This window comes from Psammomys obesus, unplaced genomic scaffold, assembly GCF_907164565.1.
Source record: "Psammomys obesus unplaced genomic scaffold, mPsaObe1.curated_primary_1811, whole genome shotgun sequence".
In the NCBI taxonomy this organism is placed as follows: Eukaryota; Metazoa; Chordata; class Mammalia; order Rodentia; family Muridae; genus Psammomys; species Psammomys obesus.
The window spans coordinates 6,291,190-6,315,915 of NW_026596466.1; the positions used below are offsets into that span (position 1 = coordinate 6,291,190).

General features: G+C 47.0%; 1 protein-coding gene across 1 annotated transcript in view; it reads left to right on the forward strand.

The window, feature by feature from the left end:
* Zkscan1 (zinc finger with KRAB and SCAN domains 1) overlaps positions 1 to 24,726 on the forward strand; it is a 42,056-nt gene that overhangs the window by 15,396 nt on the left and 1,934 nt on the right. Inside the window, exon 6 of the mRNA XM_055598587.1 lies at positions 319 to 1,128. Coding sequence (XP_055454562.1) covers positions 319 to 1,128 — 810 coding nt within the window. The remainder of the gene's footprint in view (positions 1 to 318; positions 1,129 to 24,726) is intronic.

Here is a 24,726-nt window from a genome sequence, read left to right on the forward strand (position 1 = left end):
TCACTTTTTTTTTCCTTTGAGTTAGGTCTTGCTATGTAGCCCAGACTGATCTGTCAGTGGTGATTCTCCGGCCGCAACCTATTGAATGCTGGCTGGGCACCACTATGAATGCCTGGCCTTATTTGTTCTCTTTGCCAATGCTATGATTATTTTTCCACCTCCATCCCAGTGTTTATTCCCCTTTTTCTGCATTTATCTTTAATCCTATGAAGTCATTTTCCCAGATACATAGAAGCTTCTTAGAAAATAATGTCACTGTATTAACACCTGTATTCATAAGAAAACAGTGCTATTCATATTTTCTGTTTATCATGTCAGGTTCTGAAAACAGGAATGGGAATGAGTCAGCCTCAAAGGCTGAAGTCAAAGAAGATTCCACCACCTCTCATGGGGAAACAGTAGGAAGATGCCAGAAAGAATTTGGAGAGAAACGTGAACAGCAGGGCAGAGTAGTTGAAAGGCAACAGAAAAACCCTGAGGAGAAAACTGGCAAAGAGAAGAAAGAGCCTGGGCCACCTACAGCCAAGGAAAAAAGGCCCACCACAGGAGAGAGAGCCCCCAGGGAGAAGGGCAAAGGTTTGGGAAGAAGCTTCAGCCTCAGTGCAAACTTTAATAACACACCGGAAGAGGTTCCCTCGGGAGCAAAGACTCATAGATGTGATGAGTGTGGGAAATGCTTCACGAGAAGCTCAAGCCTCATCCGCCATAAAATCATCCACACTGGAGAGAAGCCCTACGAATGTAACGAGTGTGGGAAAGCCTTCAGCCTCAACTCAAACCTTGTCCTGCATCAGCGCATCCACACAGGAGAGAAACCTCATGAATGTAATGAGTGTGGCAAGGCCTTCAGCCATAGCTCAAATCTCATTCTGCACCAGAGAATCCACTCTGGAGAGAAGCCCTACGAATGTAATGAGTGTGGCAAAGCCTTCAGCCAGAGCTCAGACCTCACGAAGCACCAGAGAATCCACACGGGGGAGAAGCCCTATGAATGTAGCGAGTGTGGAAAAGCTTTCAACCGAAACTCATACCTTATTTTGCATCGGAGAATTCACACCCGAGAAAAGCCCTACAAGTGCACTAAGTGTGGCAAAGCCTTCACCAGAAGCTCAACGCTCACACTGCACCATAGAATCCATGCCAGAGAGAGAGCCTCAGAATACAGCCCAGCCTCTCTGGACGCCTTCGGAGCATTCCTGAAAAGTTGTGTGTAAAGCAGGAGTGTGTCTTCAAGCCATTTCGCCCCTTTTGTTTCCAGAATTATGTCAGACCTACGTGCCCACTGAGGGAAAAGTGAGAACACTGTCAAGTTGTCTGAGAAGTCACACTTACGGACCCTTAGAGTTACATCAACAGTGTTGCACCTTCCGGTGCTCTGTAGGCATGTAATTCTCATAGTACTTGCGAGGGAGCTGCTCATACGGATATTCTTGAGGATACTTCCACTCGAGATAAAAGCACACACAATAAAATGGCAAGCTTTCCCACGTTGGGTACACCTTTAAGGTTCGCTTCCAGAAACCACAACACGTAGTTGGAGAATCAAGATTAGCTCTGAATTCTAACTGAAGTTAGAAAGCCACTTGCTGCCAATAAGCCCTACTTGGACAACGTATATTTCTCAATGAAGAGAGACAGTTAGGACAAAAAATACATTGGGATGTGCTGCTAGAGCAAGTTATAGATCCAGAGAGTTGTGTATCTGATCACTGGTAGCCTGCCAAAGCGATAGGAATCTAGAACTGTGCTGATCAGAATCAAACCAAAGATTGCTGTCTTTCTGAAGGAGGGTATATGTGCCAGTTTGTAGTTCCAAGGACTAACAAATGTGGGTGACCCTGCTCTCGTCAGTGAGATGTGTCCTACTGAAGTAGCAACAAATCAAGATGCTTCTCTCCCTCTCTGACGTCCCTGAAGCACTCTAGCACTCCTGAGGGCACTCTCCACAAGTTAGCACTTGATTGTAGACTCATTTAATCTTTCCTCATTCAGTGTATGGAAGCTTTTATCAACCAACAACACCCCCCCCCCCAAAAAAAAATGCTTCAGTTGTCAAGAAATATATTTCTGACAGCAAGCACTGGACGTAATACTGAACACGCACAAGGCACTCCCTACGATGGCCTTCTAACAGGACTATCACAGTTGTGATAGAACCTGTGAATCGTGTGTGTTCCTGAACTACGGGACTCTCAGAGCCATAGGCTACACTAGAACTTATCCTAGGGTCGATGTTACTGTCCTAAATATAAAGAAAAGTGGTTAGCTACCCGCAGAGACTCTGCAGACATGGACCAGTAAGTAAATCCCACAGAAAGCCAGAAATGATTCTTGTTATCCACCTACATAAGAAAACTATGAACACTAAAGTATTTGTGTATGTGACATTCCATAGCAAAGCTCTTATCCTTGGCCAGCACTCTTTTTCAATTAGCTACTGAATCGTGATGTTTTGAGCACTTTCCAAGTTGTTCAAAACTTAGCTAATGCTATTCAAAAGATGTGATGGGTTTTTGTTGTTGTTCTTTTCTTTGTTTGGTTTGGTTTTTTTGATTTTGTTGTTTTGTCTGTTTTTCTAATTCTCAGAAAAAGGGAAAATTAAGGGAGCATTTTTTCCACACATGACCCTAAACTTGCAGAAGCATCTGTTATCATTAGCTGGCAATAACAGAAGATGTCCTGATGCACTGAGAAGTTCACCGCCACGCTGTGGGGGGGTTGGTGGTGTCACTGTATTTCATAGTACACAGTGTCTTTTCTGTTTCTCATGAAGTGGAGTTAGGGGACTTTAGCCTTTCCTGTCATCTCTGCAGGTGGCTTCTCAGAAGCTCCTGATGGAGACTTAACACATGCAGGAGACCCAGGTATCGTGGACTATGCAGGTATCAGGGGCCTGGATAGAGAGCTCTGTCCATGAAAGCATTCAGATAATGTAGGCAGCTGCAGAACCCTAGAAACATAAGCTAAAGACAAACTTGAAGACTGTTGACGTGAGCACCTGGTTTAAGATTTCCCCTCAAGGATTGACTAAGAGCATCTTGCACCAGTTGTTCACTGACCAGCAGCAAAGTCCATGAGACACAACAGCAGGTCTCATCAGATGGGCGCCTGTGGCCTCACCTCCAGGTCAGACTAGACTCCTACAAGCAGTCATTGTCCAGTTCCTCTTGACTTTATTTCTTAGACCAGTCCCAGGTCCCTGGGCGCCTGAGCTCTGAGCTCAGTGCTGGGTATTTCTAGCCAGCCCAGCAGAGCTGCTCTGAAGAGCATGCCTGACTCACTTTCAGCAGTGGGTTGGAGGTAGAGAAATACTTTAAGGTTCTTCCTGAAGGAATGAGTCATAATGGTGGACTCTTGTGAGAGCTCTGACCTGCCAAAAAGCAACTGAAATAAGGTACAGGACTCCGGGAGCCCACCCAGACACCAGCTTTGATCCCAAGGAAGAGCTTTGGTCATTTGCCTTTTGGCTGCTTAGACACAGGCATGTACACAACTACATGCTGATATACTTCAGCCACCACTCTTGTTTTTAAATGAAATTGAGACAGACCTGTGCTCCCGGTTCCTCATTTGATTCCCATTTTATTGAGGCGTCTTGCTACTACTGGGGTGGCTTCAAGTCTTCCTCAGAGGCAGTCCTCTGAGGAACACATTCAAAGATGTGTTTTTCTTAGGAAGCAGACTATAGTGGTTACCAAGACTTCTTAGATGCTTAGCACAGTGTCACTGTGTTATGGTCAAAAATGCTGACATCTCAGGCTACTTGTTAACAGTCTAACTAGTTAACAGTTATTAGTTAACTTAATAGTTAACCATTAGCATGCTAGTTGACGTGATGGAATTCTTTCGAAGACTTTTAAGTGTATTTTTAACCTTATGACAGACGTCAGATTCTTCAAGTTGTGGACTTTCTACTTCAGCCTGGCAGGCAAGGGCTCAGCATAAGATGTGTGAGACAACTTGATATGTAAAGCACTTAATATTAAAGGCATAAACATGAGAGCGCTAAATGTGTGTAGAGAGACTGACATGTGGAGTATGGGGCAGTCCACGCCTTGCATATGTCAGGAAATTGATTCCAGAAGGAGACGTGGTCCGAGTGTAGTGTCTGGCAAAGCTGACTGTAAATAAACTCCTATGTGTGTGAGGCCAACTTCATCGTACTCGTTGCTTTGGACAGGAATTTCCCTTGGTCTGTCCCAATCATGCAGTAAGTTCCAGAAACTGCCAGTAGAGCTCAGTCTTAACTCCAGAGGATCCACAGGAGAAAACAGGCGTGGGGAAATGCTAAAGAGAGAGTAAAAGCATACGACTTCTTGCAAAAACTGTTAATGCTGAGAACCTTGATATATTTTGTAAGCTGTGATGTCAGTGTGGTTTTGTACACCTCACACCCTCCTTCATATTCCTTGTAACGTGTTCCACTCTGTTGAACAGAACCCGTTACCGGGAAGAAAAAAACAACTAATATGGTTATAAGCTAGTTCACAGAACTAGGGCTGGGGAGAAAACCTGCTAGCTTGATGCTTTCAGTTGAAAGGACAGTTGTGAAGAGTCAGTAGACACTAACGTCAAGTAGATTCCGTAAGCGCCTCTTCCAAGCTGCCTGGTCTCTGTCATTCAGAGGAAATGGGTGTGCTCTGGCTTGTCTTGGAGGGCAGAGGGTCTTGTGTGTTGTTCATATATTTGGGGGAAACATACAACCAACAGGAAGTACCCTGGCATGGCTAGTCTGCCCAGACTCAACTGCAGCACCATAGTTCTGTTCCCACTCATAAATCCTCCGTGTTTAGACAAGTGGGGCTTTCTCCACAGGAAGGGCTCCCTTCCAGGAAACACGAGTAGGTCTTCCAGGGAGGGAGGCTATCTCACAGTGTGAGACTTGCTTTTGCTTTACTTCAAGGTCCTATCCTTGCTCCCATTTTCTGGTACATTTCTGCTTAGGAGACAACGTTTGAAGATTCGTAGATGTGAATATTTGTTGATTTACGTTTTTAGCCCTAGAATTGTCAACTTTATTTCCAAGGACCATGCTGATCAGTTTATCAAAAGAGAACTTAATCAGGGTCTTCTTGCCATCCTCATGGAAGACTGATTTTGTTACTTGGAGTGACGATGCTGAAACACTCAAAACAGCAAACTTGCCAGAAGAGACATTTTCTGTGTCCCACTGCAAGGAGCTCTCAGAAGTGCGTATGAAGAAGGGCTGGGGTGTGGCTCCGCCCCTAGCACTGCATCAAAAGGATATGCGGCTTGTGCCTGTAGGCCTAGCACTTTGGGAGGCAGAGGCAAAGGCATCTGGAGATTGAGATTTTCCTCTGCTCCATAGCAAGTCTGAGGCCAGCCTGAGCTGCATGAGAGCCTGTACAACTGCATCTGCATACCTATAAGGGAGCCAGGCACTCAGGAGGTGGAGACATCACAGGTTCACAGCCAGCCTGTCTCCAAAGGAAAAGAAATGTACTAGGACTTCCCACTGGGGGAGTGAAGGCCTGAAGTGTATGAAAGAGAACCAGAGGTCACTTCATAGAAGTTACGGTAGATTTTATTTTAGCTACTTCTGGAGACAATGAGCAATGTTGGAAAAGTTTTCCTAACATAGACTAGGCTTTGCTCTTAGTATGGAAACGCTGCTGTACGTTTTAAAGCAGTTAACGTATTTTGCTATTCAGATTTTTTTTTTTTTATTATGTCTGAAAATACCTATTTTGCTTTTCAAAACTTTGTGAAACAAACTTGAAGTTATATGTAAGGTAAGCCATCTCCAATACTGCAGGTCAAACATAAGTTTGGGAAATCCTTTTGACATCCAATAATACTAATGTTTTAATATGAGAACTTAGCTTCCTATTTTCTGGTTCTGATCACCCAGTTCCATGTTTCTCTCTAACATTCTAAACAGCAAAATGGAGAGTGAAGGTTAGCAACTCTAAACTGTGGTTCCAAATGGAAAAAAGTCATGGTCTGTGTTTTGTTTTGTTTCAATCTTGGAGGCTGTGACATACCCCCTTCCAAAAAATGACTCAACTTCAAATTACTTGATCATTAGGCAAATTAATTGGGCTTTAAAATTGTCTTTCTTCACAAGCACTCAAGTTCTTGAAGATAGAAAGACTGAAGTTTTTGAAGGCGTGGAAGAGTCTGGACCAAAACTTGGACTTCATTCCAATTTGAGATTGGGGCTAAGTCCTTTAGGTCCATGAAAGGATGACCAGTCACACTGAGTCTCAGATGTCCTGTAGTCTCCGGACCAGATAAGATGTGTTACAAAAGAGTGGCCTCGTGATCTGCTATGGAAGTACTGATCCGGAGAGTCAGCAGAGAAGCTGGATTTGGGAGGTGGGAGTGGGTGCTGATTGCTCACCTTCCCCTCCATCTTAATTGGTAACAGCTTGATTCTAGAGTGCCCTGACTGGGAGTATGAGGCTTACCTGGATTCCTCGGTGGGGGTGAGGGGTGTGGCTCAGTAAAGAGCATTTATGAATGTGAGTGGCCCCAGGATGAGACGCAGCTCTTGCCTAGAACTCCCTAGTGAGGGTTAGGGATGTGCCTAAGCCATAGAGCATTTGCTAGAATACCACAGTAACGGGCTGCGACGTGGTTCAGGAGCAGATCCATTGCCCAGCATATGCGATTCCCAGCACTGCCCCCACCCACGAGAAATGCTTCTGCTCTTAGAGGGTTCTTACAGCAACTCGTGGGAGGTTGTGATTAAACAGGAAAATCTTGTCCTCAGAATATGAGTGTTAAGGGTTAGGGTGGTTATGCAAGCAAAAACAATTATTTTAAGTTGAGTGTATTTTTATAAACTGTCAGTTAAAGGTTAGTCAACATGATAAGCCTAAGCTTATAGAGTTATTACTACCCCAGGCACATCCTGTTCATAGGGTAGGTAAATCATCTGTTTTGTCCATTGCCAGCGTATACTAGAATACATTAGACCCAAAGAAGAAACTGTATGCCAGCAGGATTAAAATTATTGTTGTTAGAAACTGGATCTTCGATTTGACCAGCCTCTGAAGAGACCAGACACATAGTCGATGTTCAATAAATAATTTTTAAATGGAATTTGTTTTTAAATCCTCATTCATATTTCTGTAAGGCCTCCTTTTACTAAATGGGGTTTAGGAGAAAAGTGGGTCTTTTAGATTGCTTTCTTTGCTTTTCTTAAAGCTAGAGAACTCTTTCAAATAAGTTGAAGCATTGGTTGAAAGCTAAAGTTTCCAAAGAAATGGAAGGCTGGGTCTTGTCTGTTGTTCCTATATTTTGGGGAAAGATACAGCCAACACGAGTGTAGTGAAGTTGATAGAGTGCTTCTCTTCACCTGGAGTTCCACTACCACCCAAAGCAGGTGTGACACACCTATAATCTGAGCACCTCGGCAATAGAGGCGAGAGCATCAGGAAGTCAGGGTCGTCTTTGGCTACATGTTGAGTTTGAGGCTAGCCTGGGCTATGTGAGATTCTGGAGGAGAAGAGGAAGAAGAGAGTGTGCACCTAAAGATGGCTACTGGTCCGTTTTAGACCAGTGAGGTCGGATTAGAGGTTCAAGAAGGAAAGTTAGAGGAAAACCTGGAGACACATAGCAAGTATTCTGTTACCTTCTGGGTCTTGGTAAAATAATAAATTGCCATTTCCAGCAGGTGGTTGATTTTGTGTGGGGGTGTTTTTTTGTTTTGTTTTTCTTTTTTATTATCCTCTTGCTATGTTGAAGATAGGTGTTCAGGGCTAGGAAGATAGCTCATTTAGAGGTTGTGGTAGAGTATTGACATCAGACGTCAGGTTTGCTGCTTGGCTGGTTTGGTTTCATGGTTCTCTGGACACCCATGACAACGTCCTGCAAGTCAAGTCAATTCTGACACTGCCTAAAGTTGGTGCACAAAGACCCCAAAGGTTGAGGCACTCCGTCTCACAAAACTGTTCTCACTTCAGATGCAAGGCAGGAATCTCCAGTTGCCACCTCCATTTGTGGCGAGCTGTTAAATCAGTGATCTCCACAGCCTTTACCTCTGTTGGAACGGTGCACAGAGTGCTTTACCTACTGATTTAATAATTAAAAGGATAGAGCCATACCGTGTAGGACCGAGGCAGCCACATGGTGCTGAGCAGAAGAGGAGGAAGCAGACCAGTGTCACATGGGTTTCACTGATAAGCCAGACCTGCTCAGTTTTGATGCACAACCCAGAGGCCTGGCAGATGGAGAGAAATGAGACAGTACCAGCATTTGTTGTTGGTCCTTGGGGGTAGACATGAGGTTTCAGTACATATTAGGGTCTTGATAGATAGCTGTTGAAGGTCTGAAACTCACTATGTAGTCAAGTCAAGCAGCAAATTATTGCAGAATTAGACCCACCTCTGTATCCAGAACGGCCCCTGAAGGGCGTGCATGTTCTCTGAGGCAGTATTTCACCTTGATCTCCAGACTGCTCTTGAATTCTATGTGGCCGCTGTGAATTGTGCTGACTGTCTCATGGAATCATCTTCAGAGGCCACATCCTGATTCTATTGCTGTTCATCTAGTCAAACAATTCTCCATTTATGTGTCAAAAAAAAAAAAAAAAAAAAAAAAAAGGTAGGATAGTGGCCAGAGAGGTGACTCAATTTCAGAGTGCTGGCTGATCTTCCGGAGGACCCAGGTCCAACTCTTAGCATCCATATGGTAGGCATACATATTCTGACTAACAGTCTATTTGAGGGAAGCCAAGCCAGGATCTCAAACTGGGGAGGAAGCTGGAGGCAGGAGCTGATGCAGAGGCCATGGAGAATGTCACTCAGTGGCTTGCTCAGCCTGCTTTCTTATAGAACCCAGGTCCTCCAGCTGAGGGGTGGACCCACCTACAACGGTCTGGGGTCATCAATCATGAATTAAGAAAATGCCCTACAGGCTTGCCTACAGCAGATCTTTTTTTAATTTTAAGTTTATTACTTTATATCCCAAGGGTGGCCCCTCCCCCTCCTTCCCTTCTCCCTTTTCCCTCAGAAAAGGGGAGCCCTCTCCTCAAACAATAACCCTCTCCAGCACATCAGTTCACATCAGGTCTGAAAATATCCTCATCCAACAAAGCCAAGAAAGGCAGCCTTGCCAGGGGAAAGTGATCTAGAAGCAGGCAATAGAGTCCATGGAAACAGCCCCTACCCTCCACTCACGAGGCAACTCACATGAAGACCAAGCTGCTACAAATGTGCAGGGGGCCAAGGTCCAGACCACACATGCTCCTTACTTGATGTCTCAGTCTCTGAGAGCCCCCGTGGGACTGGGGTAGTTGTCTCTGTTGGTCTTCTTGTGAGGTCCCTGTCCCCTCCAGGTCCTTCCATCTTTTCCCCAACACTTCCACTGGACTCCCGGGAGCTCTGCCCCATGCTTGGCTGCAAGTTTTGATTCACTGCTGGCTGGAGCCTCCCAGACAGCAGAGAAGTTGGGCTCCTGTCTGCAAGCATAGCAGAGCATCATTAATACTGTCAGGGGCTGACTCTCTACTGTGGGGTGGGTCTCAGGATGGGCCAGTTACTGGTTGGACTTTCCCTCAGTCTCTGATCCCTCTTTATCCCTGCACTTCTTGTAGGCATCGTAATTTTTGGATCAAAGATTTTGTGAGTGGGTTGTTATTCCCCTCCCTCCACTAGTCCTGCCTAACTAGGAGGTGATCATTTCAGCCCCCCCCGCCTTAGGAATCTCAGCTAGAGTCACACCCATATCCTCCCAGGAGCCCACCCTGTCAAAGGCCTTCAGCTTATCAAAAACATGGGGCCCCCTCAGTTTCCCATCTTGTTCCTAGCCCTCTCACCTCCCACCCTTGTTCTCCCTACATCTGATCCCTGCTCTTGTCCCCCTCCCCGTTCCATTTCCTGCTCATTTCCCCCTCTTGATCCACTTTTTCTGTCTATTCTATGTCCACTTCTGTGTGACATTCCGGCACCCTCTCTTGGGCCCTCCTTGTTACTTAGCTTCTTTGGACCTGTGGCCCGTAACGGTATGTACTCAGTTATAAGAGTATATCAAACCTATAGTACAGGTAGCCATACTACAAGCCACAGGTCCAAAGAAGCCTACAGCAGACTGTATGCAGGGATTTTCCCAGTTGAGGTTCCCTCCTCTCAGTTGACTATAGCCTGTATCAAGTTGATATAAAACTAGCCAACACCATAGAAAAGAAATGAACAAGCCAGGTGAGGACATGCATAGGGCAAGGTGTAAGGTGGGCTGCCATGCTTCTCTGAGCGAGCCTTCCAATGTGTTCACCCACCTGGAAACTCCAGGCATGACCAGATTGGTCCTGAGTGGGAAATCTGCTGCCTTTCAAGAGAAACTGAGCACCCTCTACTGGCCAAACATTCTTGTGGCTACAAGCGTGAGTAAGTTAAAACTGAAAAAAACAATCATCTGCCAGGCATGGTGGCATATGCCTTTAATCCCAGCCCTGCGAGGCAGGGGCAGGCAGATCTATCTCTAAGTTTGAGGCCAGCCTGGACTACAAAGGGAGTTCCATGACAGCCAGAGCTACATAGAGAAACCCTGTCTGGGTCGGGGCGGAGGTGGAGATAAAAGAAAAAAGACAGATATCATCCATCTTAGGGATCAACATGAAAACTGGATGTGATGGAGCATACTACAGTCTCAGCACTCAGAGGCTGAGCAGGAGGGATGTGAGTTTGAAGGCAGTCCAGACCATGTTCTGAGAACCTGGAGGGTGTGGGGATGGCTGATTGGAGTGGGGAAGAGAAGGAGGGCTTAGCAGGGAGGGAGGGAAAGAGAAAGGGGAGAAACCAGCTCAACAAAAAAGGAGGGAGTCAGGAACTGCAGTGAACACTGCTGGGCTTTCTGTTTTTCTGCGACACAGAAATGGGAATCCAATTTTGTAGAATCAAAGAATCTCTGAAGACGACAGAACGGAGTGATGTAGAGAACAGTGGAGTCCTCGAAGTGAGCCCAAATCTGCAGGCCTACCACATTTACTGCAGTGTGCGTGTGTGTGCATGCCACAGAGCATGTGGAGGTCAGAGGACAACTGCAGACTCTGCTCTTCTTCTCCCAGTGGGTGGATCCAAGGGATTAGACTCAGGCCATCAGCTCTTATACTGCAAGATGGAGAAGCAGTTTCCTGGCGTGGCCACGGAGTGTCGCTGGGCATGTTTAGAGCAGTGCTAGTTTTCCAAACATGAATGTGGCTGTGCTGTGTGCGACCCAACCAGGAAGCCTTTGGCCACGTCAAGCAGTCACTGTAGGAGGGGAGGGTTGTGAGAGGCTAGCCTGTGGGTGCCAAGGTAACACGTTCAGTCAGCCACATATTTGGCTCATTGGCTGTACTGATGTGTTCCCAGGCCTGCTAGGACCTCCCTCTTCCTCCCTCCTTTTTTCTTTCTCCCTCCCTCCCTCTCCCTCCCTGTCTTCCCCTTCCTCCCTCTTTTCCCCTCCCTCCCTTTCTCCTCCCCCTCCTTCCCTCTATGTGTGTGTGTGTGTACAAATGATCTCTGTAGAAGTGCTGGGATTACAGAGATGTATGTCACTGGCTTTCAATGGGTTCTGTATATAGGTACTTGGAGTCAGGCTTGCTTAACAGTGGTTTGAATGAGATGTCCCCCATAATCTCGGGCATTTGAATACTTGGTCCCTGGCTCATGGTGATGCTTAGGGAGGCTTGGATATTGCCAGAGGAGTTCAGAGACTTGCCATTTGCTGCTTGTTCTGCTGCTTCCTGCTTGGGGGTCAAGATGTGAGCTGTGCCAGGCCCCAGCACTGGAGAGGCAGGGGCAGGCAGATCTCTGTGAGTTCAAGGACAGCCTGGTCTACAGAGGGAGTCCAGGACAGCCAGGGACACACAGAGAAACCCTGTCTTGAAAAACAAAACAAAAACTATGTGAGCTCTCAGTTATCTGCTACGCCTGGCCTGCTGCCTCCCAATCATAATGGACCCTGATCCTTCTGGAACTGCCAACTCAAGCAAACCCTTCCTTCTGTAAGTTATCGTGGTCATGGTGTTTTATCACATCAGTAGAAAAGTAACATATATTTGTCAAGGGCTTTACCACTGAGCCATCTGCCCAGCCCTGGGACTGGGTATTTGTCATTCTTAAACTTCTGTGTCATAACATACCGGATCTAGTGAACATTCTTCAGAAGTGTTTGTTCAGTGAACAAATGAGAAATCAAACTATTTCTGAAGAGGAAATGCATGTGGCAAATCACAGTGAATCCTACATCACAGGGATAGACTTTTCCTTGTTTCCTGTCTTGTTATGGTCATGGTTATATTAATGGAAAAGAAGAATGGGTCATCATAAAATTCCTTGATTTAAAATGACGTGAATGAACAGCCTGTCATCCTACCTATTTTTATTCTGTCTCTGCTTTTTAATGTTTTCACAGAGTTCCCTGGAGGCCAAGCTGGCCTGGGATTCATGTTGCTGAGAATGATCTTAAGCACGTGGTCACCAGCCTCCAGCTCCCATGGGGTGACAACTCTGTGCTGCCACTTCCAGTTCTGCTGATTTTAAATCTCTTCAGCGCTAAGCAAATAGCTTGATGATTGAGCGCTAGCATGCACAAGACACTGGTTCCATCCTCAGCACAGGAAAAAAAAAAAAACAAACAAAAAAACCTGGTGATAAATAGACACACACAAATAGAGACTCAAATCCTGTTCTCCACTTTGCTACTGGATCTGACCTGCCCAGACCCTGGTTTCGTCCTGTATAAACAAGAGCTCACACAGACTGTTCTTTGTGTACACAAGTGTGTTCGAATACATGTGAGGGCCTGAGGTCAGTGTCCGGTGTCTTCCAGAGTTCTCTACCTCGTTTTTAAGACCAGGTGTGACTGGATCCGGGGGCCGCAGGGATCCTCCCAGCCCTGCGACTACAGCCATGTAACGTACCAACCTTTTGATCTGCTGCTGAAACTTAGCTCCGCGTGCTGGTGTAGCACTGGAGCCAGGTATTCCAGGCCAGCCTGGTCTACACAGTGAGTTCCAGGACAGGCAGGGCTACACAGAGAAACCCTATCTCGAAAAACCAATCAAACAATGAAAACCTTCCAAAAAAACAAAAAGGGGCAGACGGGCAGACGAGGTCGCGGACGCCTGTAACCCCAGCACTCGGGGAGGCAGAGGCAGGCAGATATCTGTGAGTTCGAGGCCAGCCTGGCCTACAAAGCGAGTACAGGACAGCCAAGGCTACACAAAGAACCCCTGTCTCAAAAAAACAAAAATCAATCAACCAACCAAACAAAAAAGGAAAACAAAGGAAAAGGGAGAGAGGGGGAGGGGAGAAAGGAAGGAGGAGAATGGGGGAGTGGGGATGAGAATAAAAAAATAGAAAAACAAACGCCAGGGGACTGGACATTCCACGTCCAGGACAGCCCCAGTCTCCGCTCAACAGGGAGACCGAGGACGCCGGGAGGCCTAGAGGGGCGGCTGCGCCCCCTCCCGCGGGGTGGGCCTGTGACGTACTTCCGTCTGCGCCGTCCGTCGTTCAGCGGCCGTGCGGGTTCAGGCTCCGGAGCGGCTCTGAGTCACGGTGAGCTGCGAGCCCCAGGCCGGCGTGGCGGTCGGGGGGAGGTCGAGAGCGGGAGGGGCGGCGAGCGAGGCTGCGCCCCGGGGAGGCTCCTCGGTGGTGCCGGGAGGTTGTCCGGGAGGAGCGCCCGCCCCGCCCCGCCCCGCCCCGCCGGACGCGCCGCTCCGGGGAGAGCGCTTTCCACCCCCCGAGGGCTTTCGCGAACAAAACCCTGGCTCTTGCTTCCGGACCCCGCTCCAGCCCTGGGCTCTCGGTTATCCGACGGAAACGGCCTTCTCCTCCAGCCCTCGCCGGGAGAGCTGATCAGGACCGATTGTTGAGGCCAAGCCCAAGGTTAGAAACCTAAGGAAACCCGGATCTCGTTAATCTCGGGCAGCGTCCATTCCAGGCGGGGAAGCAGTCCCCTTTGTGTGCACAGAACCAGGATCTGCTCAAGTCTGGGAAGATTTTTAGACGATCGTTTTTGAGAATGGGAGAGAGAGGTGATTGGTTTAAATGGTGGGTGACACACTTGGAAATCTGTGTGAAAGGGGGACTGTTGAAAATCAACAGACACGAAAGTTGTTTTTCGTGTGCTGGTCGGCTTCCGAGGAGACAAAGTATTGGTCCCGGTCTATTGAAGTGATGCAGAATTTGGCTCACTCGAAAGGAGATTTTCGTAGCAATTAGATCCGCCCGGCAGTTGTACACCTCAAACAATTATTGGCCGTCCCAGAAGCTTTTTGAAAACTAGTTTGCTCGGTTTGAGACAGGAGTTTGCTGTGCGGCCCAGACTGGCGTGGAAATTGGTGACCCTCCTGACTCTGCGCTCCTCGGTGCTGTAATGGCAGGCGTGTGCCAGCATGGCTTCAGCTTGGAGTTTCCAAGTGGAGCGAGTCTTCAAGGCATTATCTGCCCGTAGGTAGAAAATGCTGTTGATTTGCTACAGTTTGTGATAATTTGATTTGTTTATGCCTCATCTTGCACAGAATGAACTTGAGGCCGATTAAGAGGAAAGGGTAAACCTTGCAGAATGGGCGTGAAGGAGGGAAAAATTAGAAAGTGGCCAAAAGCCTGCCTTGAATAGACCGTATGCTTGCTAGACTGCAGGAGTCAGAAGCTTTGGGTTTTTCCTGTGTGTGTGACTGACAGAGAGAGAGGAGAGGGAGTTGTGAATTGCACGAGTCAGTGTTTCCCTTTCATCTTAAGGGCAGCAAGCTCAAACTCCGAAGTGGTAGTCCTGTTTTGATTGAATTTCCTCGCAATTTCTTTTGAGCAATATTTTTGTCAGACTAAGTAACTATAAGCATATATAATGTTGGGCTTAGTGATAGTTTTAATCTCAGAACTCAGGAGGGGAGGCAGGCCAATCTCATGAATTCCAGGCCAGCCAAAGCTACACAGTGAGACCCTGTCTTCAAAAACCGCAACACACACACACACACACACACACACACACACACACACACACACATTCTTTTTGTCTTCCCATCCACTATTCTGTTAAATCTAACAGCAGGGCCACAAAAGATGGGTCAGCCAGTAAAGATGCTTATCCCCAAGGCAGATAGCTGGGTTTGATCCCTGGAACCCACATGGTGGAAGGAGAGAATGGAGTCTTTCAAGTCAGCTCTGACCTCTAACCTCTGCACATACTTCAGCGTGCATCTCACACACACAATTGATTAGTTGAAAGGGGTAGGGACTGAAGAGATGACTCGGTGGTTAAGAACATGATCTACTCTTGCAGATGACCAAGATTCTTCCCAGCACCAATGTTAGGTGGTTCCCAGATGCCTGTAGCTCCAGAGGGCCCCTCCACAGGTGCAGGGCATGCTCGCTCTGTCGTTGTGTGTCTCTCTCTCTCCATCTCTGTGTGTGTGTCACATACATACACACCATTTTGAAATTTTTTTTTATGCTAAAGACCCTTAAAACCTTAAATATAGGACTTGGGAAATGGCTTAGTTGGAAAGGTACTTTCTGTGCAACCATGAGGACCTGAGTGTACGGGTAAAAAACTCAGGTATGTATGTCTGTGCCTGAAATCTCAGTACTGGAAGGGCAGAGACCTGAAGATGCCTGGGTTCACTGGCCACCCAGCCAACCCAGCTGGTCCGTGAGCCTCAGGCTCAGTGAGAGACTCTGTCTCAAAACAATAAAATGAACAGTGATAGAGGAAGATACCTGACACTGACCTCTGGCTTACACACACATGCACAGGCAAGCTTACCTGTACACATGAACACACATGCACACCTAAACCCCAAAAGAAAATTTTGAATATGTTCTCTTTAGAGTAAGTCAGTAAAGTTCAGATTGCATCCTAATTAGACTTCCACTGTTTTTTAACAAGCTAGTTAATTCCAGCCTGGGACGTCTGTGCTCTGCTGAAATGGTAGAAACCAAGATACCTATACTTGTATGATTTTGAAACCGTGATTGGAGCAAAGATCTTAGAATTGTGCCACTCTACACTTTGAGGGAAAATAGACACAACTCAGTCAAGTGAAAGTAGGCTTAGTGACTGCAGTACAAGTTCAAACTATGTATTTTTCAGATTTTGTATGTATGAACTGTACAAAGCAGCAGGTTTCATTGTATTCCCCTGCACACATTCTTGGTTTTTCATTTGCTGCTGTAAGAGGCGCGGTGGCCACACCGACTCCTACTGGAGGCTTGTTGCAGTTCTTTATCATGGCAGGAAGCACTGCAGCCTGCAGGCACTGGAGCCGCAGTGAGAACTACATCCTGATTTGTAGGCAGAGAGAGCAGCCCTGGGCTTAGTGTAGGTGTTTGAAATCCCCAAGTCCACCCCCACCGACACACTTTCTGCAACAAAGCCACACCCCTAATCCTTCTAAGTCGTTCAAATATCTGAGCCTGTAGGGGCCATTCTTACTCATATAACCACATATATATATATAATTACCTTAGCCATACTTAGTCCTTAGTCCCTTTTCTGTCCCTCTCATACTCCCTTAACCCCTTCACATTCCTTTTACTTTGATGCCTGCTCCCACCCTTCACATTCTGCGTGAGAGAGAAAACATGCTCTGCTTGTTTTGGTGAGGTTGGCTTATCTCACTTGACATGGTTATCTCTTCCATTTACCTGCAAAAGACATTTCTGAACAGGGTTTTTTTCCATATGCATTTAGTTATTGGTGTATGCGTGTGCATGTGTACACGTGTGGTGGGCAGAGGGCAGCTTGCATAAGTTGGTTCTCTCGAAGCGTGTGGGTCACAAGTGTCAAAGCTGGGTGGTTAGGCCTGGCAGCAAGTACTTTGATCCGCTGAGGCATCTCACCAGCTGTGAATTAAGACTTTTTATATGGTAGTTGTCTGGTGGCCCCTGTGATAAAGACCAGAAAAACCTATTTTTCTTTTTTGATAATTTTATGGCAACTATGTTTTTGTAGGTTTGAAGTGTGGCCCTGTAAGAACCAGAAACCTAAAGGCACTGGGTCTGCCCCTAAAGTCCTGCCATTTCTGGAGTCTGTGTAATGACCAAGGTGGTAGGCATGGCCACAGTTCTGGGCCCCAGGCCACCTCAGGAGCCGATGGGACCTTCGACCATTAAAGTTGAAGAGGATGAAGAGAAGGACAAGTGTCGCCCTAGCCTTGAGCTATCCCGTCAGCGCTTCCGGCAGTTTGGATACCATGACACTCCTGGGCCCCGAGAGGCCCTGAGCCAGCTGCGGGTGCTCTGCTGTGAGTGGCTGCAGCCCGAGATCCACACCAAGGAGCAGATCCTGGAGCTGCTGGTTCTGGAGCAGTTCCTGACCATCCTGCCCCGAGAGCTGCAGGCCTGGGTGCAGCAGCAGTGCCCCGAGAGCGCAGAGGAAGCCGTGGCTCTCCTGGAAGACCTGGAGCAAGAACTGGATGAGCCAGGACTGCAGGTGGGTGGGAGGCCAGCCAATGCTAGGAGACTGGGAGCAGAACATCCCTGGCAGGAATCAGCTTGTCCTTCTGTTGCGTGTAAAACTTCTCCTAGGCAGACACAACACACAGTCTGCTCACCCCAGAGAGGAGTGCACACAGACCAAAGTACAGTTACCGCCAAGGTCTAACTCGGTGAACCAATGAGCTTTACTGGGCTTCCTTACAGGAATGTAAAAAGCTTAAAGACAGTTGCATCACTAAAGCCCACCCCAGCGTCGGCGACAGCTCCCAGAGCTGGGGACCTGGAGCACACTGCCCAGACTGTAGGCAGCTCAGTTCCTTGTCTCAGCAACTCCAGCTTTTATTGCTTGCTCTGGTGGGGGAGGGGCCTCGTGAATCTGGTCAGTTTCAGGGATTTTCTGAAGCTAGCCTAAAGTTGTTTACCTTCCTGTAGGATGGAAGGCAGAAACTGTTAGACAACACAACACTATCCAATAAGATCAACGGCCTAGAAGCTTCTGGGGAGCTAAGTGATGTTTTCTATTGTCTGCTCTTACCTGAAGTAACTTTGGGAAGCAAGTGGAATGGGTATTTTTCATTTCCTTCCAAAAGTTCTTCATAGCTCTGCTGAGATTTTTCTTTTCCTTGAGTCAGCTGTCCATGCACTTAGCCATTTCTTACTGTCCCTAGGTCTCATCTCCTAATGAGCAGAAGCAGGCTTGGGAGAAAATGCCAACTTCAGGAAGTTCGGTGGAGTCCTTGAGCAGTACCCAGGCCCAGCCTGTGGATGCCAGCCCCAAGTATGAGTTTTGGGGGCCCCTGTACATCCAAGAGACTGGTGAGGAGAAGGTTTTCACTCACAATGCAAGAAAGCGCCAAGGTAAGGACCTCTCGTGTCCAGAGAAACCTAACTCCAGGCAAAAGGTGACCTATAGATTGCCTCACTGGTTGAGCAGACTGGGTAGAAGGCATGCTTTTCCCTCTCCCAAACCCCATTGCCGTAGGCAGGCTCCCAGCAAATAGGATAGGCAGCACCCCGTGTGCAGAGGCTTGAGCGAAGTGAGCTCGGTTTTAAAATGGAGTGAGACTGATTGAGGAATCTGGACAGATTGAGCCAGTGCAGTGCTGAGCTGGACCACAGTGAAAAGACGTGGCTGGCTGTGAGCCTGATGGGCCAAGAAGAACAAAACCAGACGAGCTGAATAAAGAAGGAAGGAGTCATGTGCTAGAGCCATGGCTCCAGGTCCTGCCATTGAGTGAAGAGAAAATGGAATAGTGTGTCAGGGTTTTTATTGCTGCAACAGAAAACACCAGGACCAAAAAGCAAGTTGGGAGAAAAGGGTTTATTTGACTTACACTTTCAGATCACAGTCCATCACTGAAGGAAGTGAGGACAGGAACTCAAGCAGGGCCGGAACCTGGAGCAGGAGCTGATGCAGAGGCTATGGAGGGTGCTGCTTATGGGCTTGCTCCCATGGCCTGCTCAGCTGCTTTGTTATAGAATCCAGGAGCACCAGCCTAGGGATGACATCATCCACAATGGGCTGGACCCTCCCCCACTGGTCTCTAATTGAGAAAATGCCTTACAGCTGGATCTCATGTAGGCATTTTCTCAACTGAGGCTTCTTCCTCCCTGATGACTCCAGCTTGTGTCAACCTGACACAGACAACCAGCCAGTACAGCTGACCCCTTGTCATCTTGACACACAGTTAATTAATTAATTAATTAATAAGCCACCACCCTTCTTGTAGTTGCCCCACAGTCTTTACAGCTCAAACATATTTAAATTTCAGTCCTTAAAAATTGCCAATCTGTTAAAATCCAAAGTCTTAAAACTCAAAATCTCTTAACTGTGGACTCTGCTAAAATACTTTTTTTCTTCAAGAGGGAAAAATCAGGACACAGTCACAATCAAAGCAAAACCAGACTCCCACCTTCCAGTGTCTGGAGCCCACTCACGGTCTCCCGGGCTCCTCCACAGGGCGTGGGTCACTTCTCTAGCTCCACCTCTGCAGCACACAGCTTGTCTTCTAGGCTCTGGCTGGTTCCCTCCATCGCTGCTGCTGTCCCTGACAGTCATCTCATGGCATTGGCATCTCCAGAGCACTGGGTTCTTCAGCTACACCTGGGCTGCACTTTGACCAAAGCTGCTCATAGGCACTCTTCATGGTGCCAAGCCTCAACTTTGCAAGACCCCTTCAGTCCTGGGCCTTCAGCTGCCACTGAGGCTGCAGCTTCACCAGTGGCCTCTTGTGGCCTCTCAGTGCCAAGCCTCAGCTGCTCTACCTGACCCCTTCATGCTTCAAAACCAGTACTACCTGGTGACCCTTACACATTAGCAAATATGGCTGCCGGCACCAGATAAAACCTTGGCTAGCTCTGGAACACAGTTTGTGTGGTTCTGACTCTGAAGAAACACTACCCAGAAGATTTCGCCTCAGTGATGCTGGTTTCTTCTTAATCAACACAAACTTCTTAGCTCCAGTTAACTAGAATCAATTGTCTCTGTAATGCAAAGGTTTCGCTTTGGTAGTTCTGGTATCTAGTTAATCACAGCTGATTCTTTAGCCCCAGCTAACCAGAACCACAGAATATTAAATCAAAATAGCAAAAAGCCCTGATAGTCTTTAACTTTTCCTCTAAACGTCACAAGCTGGGCCTTCATTTTATGTGCTGCTCTCTTAATTTCCAAGCCCCCACAGAGCTCCCGACACCCAGTGGCTCTTTTAGCCCACAGTTCCAAAGCCCTTCCACAGTCCTCCCCAAAAACATAGTCAGGACTGTCACAGCAATACTATGATGGTACCAAATTGTCTTAGTTAGGGTTTCTATTGCTGCAACAACAACAACAAAAAACATGATCAAAAAGCAAGCTGGAGAGGAAAGGGTTTATTCAACTTACACTTCCAGATCGTAGTCCTTCATTGGAGGAAGTGAGGACAGGAACTCAAGCAGGGCCTGGAAGCAGGAACCTGGAACTGGAGCTGATGCAGAGGCTATGGAGGGTGCTGCTTACGGGCTTGCTCCCATGGCCTGCTCAGCCTGCTTTCTTATAGAACCCAGCACCACCAGCCCAGGGATGACATCACCCACAGTGGGCTGGGCCTTCCCCCACTGGTCTCTAATTGAGAAAATGCCTTACAGCTGGATCTCATGTAGGCATTTCCTCAACTGAGGCTCCTTCCTCCCTGATGACTCCAGCTTGTGTCAGGTTGACAAAAACCAGCCAGTACTAATATATACTTCATTTTCACACTATTCCTACCCTCACATTTTTTTGTGTACCCGCTGGCAGATTGAACAGCAGCTATACAATGTATAAAGTGTTTAGGCCTAAGGGTCAGTTTCAGGAGGCTTGGATACCTCAACTGATAAGGCCCTTGACCCTGAATCTAAGAGTCCAGAGTTCAGTTCCCTGCTACCTTTAGAGGCAGCCCTGGAAAGTTTAATAGTGGCTCAGAATTCAAACAAAAAAGAGCATTAAGAAAAATAAAATGAAACTAAGGGTCAGTTTCCTGGGACACAGAGCAGGACAGAATAGGTCTGGAAAAGGTCGATGAAGGAACTTTCTTTCTGAATCTCTGCAGACTTCACAGGTCAAAGGTAGAGTGGGGGCTGGAAGTGTAGCTCAGTTTGTAGAGTGCTTGTGTGGGATGCAGGAGGCCCTGGCTTCTGTCCCCTGTACCACCTGAACCATGTGTGCTGATGGACACCTGCAGCCCTGCCTCAGTTTCAAGGTCGTCTTTGGCTGTATGGAGAGTTCAAGATGGGCTCCTTTTGGTTTTTGTTTCTTTTTTTTCTTTTTGGATTTTTTTGAGACAGGGTTTCTCTGTGTAGTGTGTAGTATAGTCCTGGCTGTCCTGGAACTTGTTTTGTAGACCAGGATGGCCTTAAACTCAGAGATTCACCTGCTTCTGCCTCCTAAGGGCTGGGATCAATGGTGTGTGTCACCACCACCCATCTAGATGATTTCCCCCCAATCTGGATGTTTTGGGGTAATTAACTGTTCCCCTGTTCAGCTCTCCACAAACCAGTATTTACACATCACAGCCTTGCTTTATGCTGGTATATGCTGGTGGTTTCATTTACCTAGAGTAAAAATGTTTTCAGACATTAAATATATATGTTGGTGAAAATATAGCACATTGTTCCAAATCTTGTTATTATCATTTTTCATGGATATGGTATATTCATGAGCATAGCCATAGTCCTGAAAAGGTGCCTAACTTGCTTACCATGTCCTAGACTCTTGCAATCTCCTCTTGGAAAAGAAGTTTCGATCCCATTGAAAACTGTACTCTTGTTCCAGGCATCTGTCACTCACCTGTAGTCCCAGCACTCAGGAGGCAGAAGCAGACAGGATTTGTGTGGAGGCCAGCCTGGTCTACATAGTGGGTTTCAAAACAGCCAGTGCTTTGTAGAGAGACCCTGTCCCCCCAAAAAAATAAATAAAACAAACAAACAAACAAACAAACAAACCCTATTCTTAGGCTGGAGAAATGGCAGTTAGGAGCAGTAGCTGCTCTTCCAGAAGACCCCGGTTCAGTGGCTCCTCCTTAGCACCCATGTGGAGTGGCTCACAACCACCTGTGACCCCAGTTCCTGTGCTTCCAACACCCACTGACGGTCTCCAAGGACACCTGCACATGTGTGGTGCACAGATAGACAAGCAGGCACATAAAGAACACAGTTGGTGAAAAATGTACATCTTAGGGACTGACAGGATGGCTCAGCAGTTACAGTGGTCGCTCTGAAAACCTGGAGACCTAAGTACATCCCTGGAACTTCTGTGATGGAAGGAGAGAGCCAACCCTGGGAGGTGTTTTCTGACCTCCGCACGTGTAGTTGCAGGAGTGCCTGAACACACAGTAATTCTTCCATCAGTCTGTCTACCTACCTACCTACCATATCTATCTGACTGTCTGTCGGTCTGTCTGTGTATCTAATCCACTTAGGCAGGGTCCTGCTACGTAGTCTTGGCTGGCCTAAAAGTGTGCACTACCATACCCACCTAATCTAAAATTTTCTTGAAAGCTACACTCTAGGGGTCTGGAGAGGTGGCGGTGAGAGCACTCGTTGCTCTTGCAGAGGGTGTGAGTTCAGTTCCAGCACCTGCATGGTTCTCACCAGCATCTGTAATTCTAATTCTAGGTAATCCAGTTCCTTCATCTGACTCTGCAGGCACCAAATACACGTGACACATGTACATACGTGTAGACAAAACACACTCCCACATTCTACAGCCAGGTGTGGTGTCATACATGCTATAATCCCAGCACTCAAAAGGCTGAGGGAGAAGAGTTCAAGGCCAACCTGAGCTATATTTGAAACTGATTCAAGAAAAATCAACCTGGCATAGTGGCACACGCCTGTAATCCCAGCACTCAGGGAGGCAAAGGCAGGCGGATCTCTGTGAGTTTGAGGCCAGCCTGGTCTACAAAGCAAGTCCAGGACAGCCAAGGCTACACACAAAAATCCCTGTCTCAAAAACAAACAACAACAAAATCACATTCTCTGGGAAAAGTAGAAACTAAAATGTTAAGTGTTTCACTGTTCAGAGTTGTCAATACCATCTTCCACTTACCTTGGGCTTCCCAGAGCTGTAATTATACATGAAGAAAACCAAAAATATAACTGCTCATAACTCTTGGAAGTCTGGAGCAGGAGGATTACCATGAGTCTGAGGACACACTAGGCCCTACCTGTTTTGAGGTATCCACCACAGAAGACCACCCAGACACAGGTTCAAGCCAAGAGAAAGTCTTTATGTTCAGGATCTGAGTGGAGTCCCTAGCTTTCTCAGGGTGTGCTTTTAAGTGTTTAAACCACATTCTGGGTTGACACATCTTAGGTAGCAAGAATGTTAGCCAGAAGTGAAAAAGGAAAGTTAGTACGTTTAGGGACTTTCTCAAATGGATTAGGTCTTTGTTCTTGTTTTGCCAGGTATTCCTACCTGTGTATTGGGTTCTAAGGCCTGAATGGTACTTCCATCATGGCTTCAGTTGTGCTAAGGCCTGGGGTCCTGTTGCATTCCTAGTGTATTTCAGGAGAGTCTGCAGAGTGAGACCCTGTCCAAAAAAAGAAGAAAGACCCTCTTGCAGATTCAAATGTTCTCCCATAGTCCACAATTGTAGAATACGACCTTGTCTTCTAATCCAGACTACTCTCTTCCTGCAATTTTTATTCTGTACCCTCACTTCTGCCCCTCTTTTGGATTCTGAGACTCTGACTTTGAAACTTGATTCAGCATGGGATAGCCAGCTTCCCTACCCAAAGCCCTGCTGTGCTGGCGCCACACGAAGGAGAGTTGATAAGCTTGTACTCGTAACTGACACACCTTGGACCATTATCACTAGATTTGTACCCAAGGTACTTTTCACATTTGTGTATAGTATCTAGGGGCAGGAGAGAGGGCTCAGTATATACGCATGTGCTGCTCTTACAGAGAACAAAAGCTGGAGACCAGCACCCACATAAGGCTGCTCACAAGTTCCTGTAACTCCCACTTCAAGAGACCTGATGGCCTCTTTCGGCCCCTGTAGGTACCTATATAATTGTAGCAGATACGTGAGCACACTCATAAATAAAAATAAATCTTTTTAAAATTAGGGTAATTGGGACTGGGAAGCTGGTTCCGCAGTTAAGAGCTTCTGCTTTTGCAGAGGATCCGTCCTCAGTTCCCAGCACCACATGGCAGCTGGAAACAGTGTTTGTGGGGTTTCCCGGGGATCCATCGGCCTCTGTGATTATTAGGAATGCATGCAGCACACTTAAGTATTTGCCAGCAAAACACCTTACGAATACACAAAACTTGTTTTTGTTAAAAAAAAAAAAAAAAAAAAAAAAAAGGACACAGTTCCCAAAGGTGCTGTGGAAATGAAGGTGACCTGAATTTCAGGCCCTGCTTCCACTTCCTCCCAGGTGCTAGGGTTCGAGATGTCTCGCCGCCACACCCAGCTTCCTATCTGTTGGATTGTAAATCAGCATATCTCAGAGACTGGGCTAACTTTACTGCAGCTCTGTTCATAATGCAAAAACTATAGAACCAGCCGAGGCGCCCGTAGGTAAAGAGAATGTACATGTACACAACAGAATTTATTCTGCTCTGAGAACTTACGAGTAAAATTAGGACAGTGGAAAGAAAAACAGGATAAATTGAATCCTCTTACATATACTTCCCCTTTCGTAGTCACTTGTCAGTTCTACACGAAGTGGAGAGCTGAGAGGAAGCCCTACTGGAGCTGAAAATGGGCTGTTCTATTGGTTTTTGTTGTTGTGGGTGTTTTGTGTCTGTGGGTGTTCTGTTTGGTTGTTGAGTTGGTGTTGGCTTGATTTTAATTTTGTTTGTCTTTGT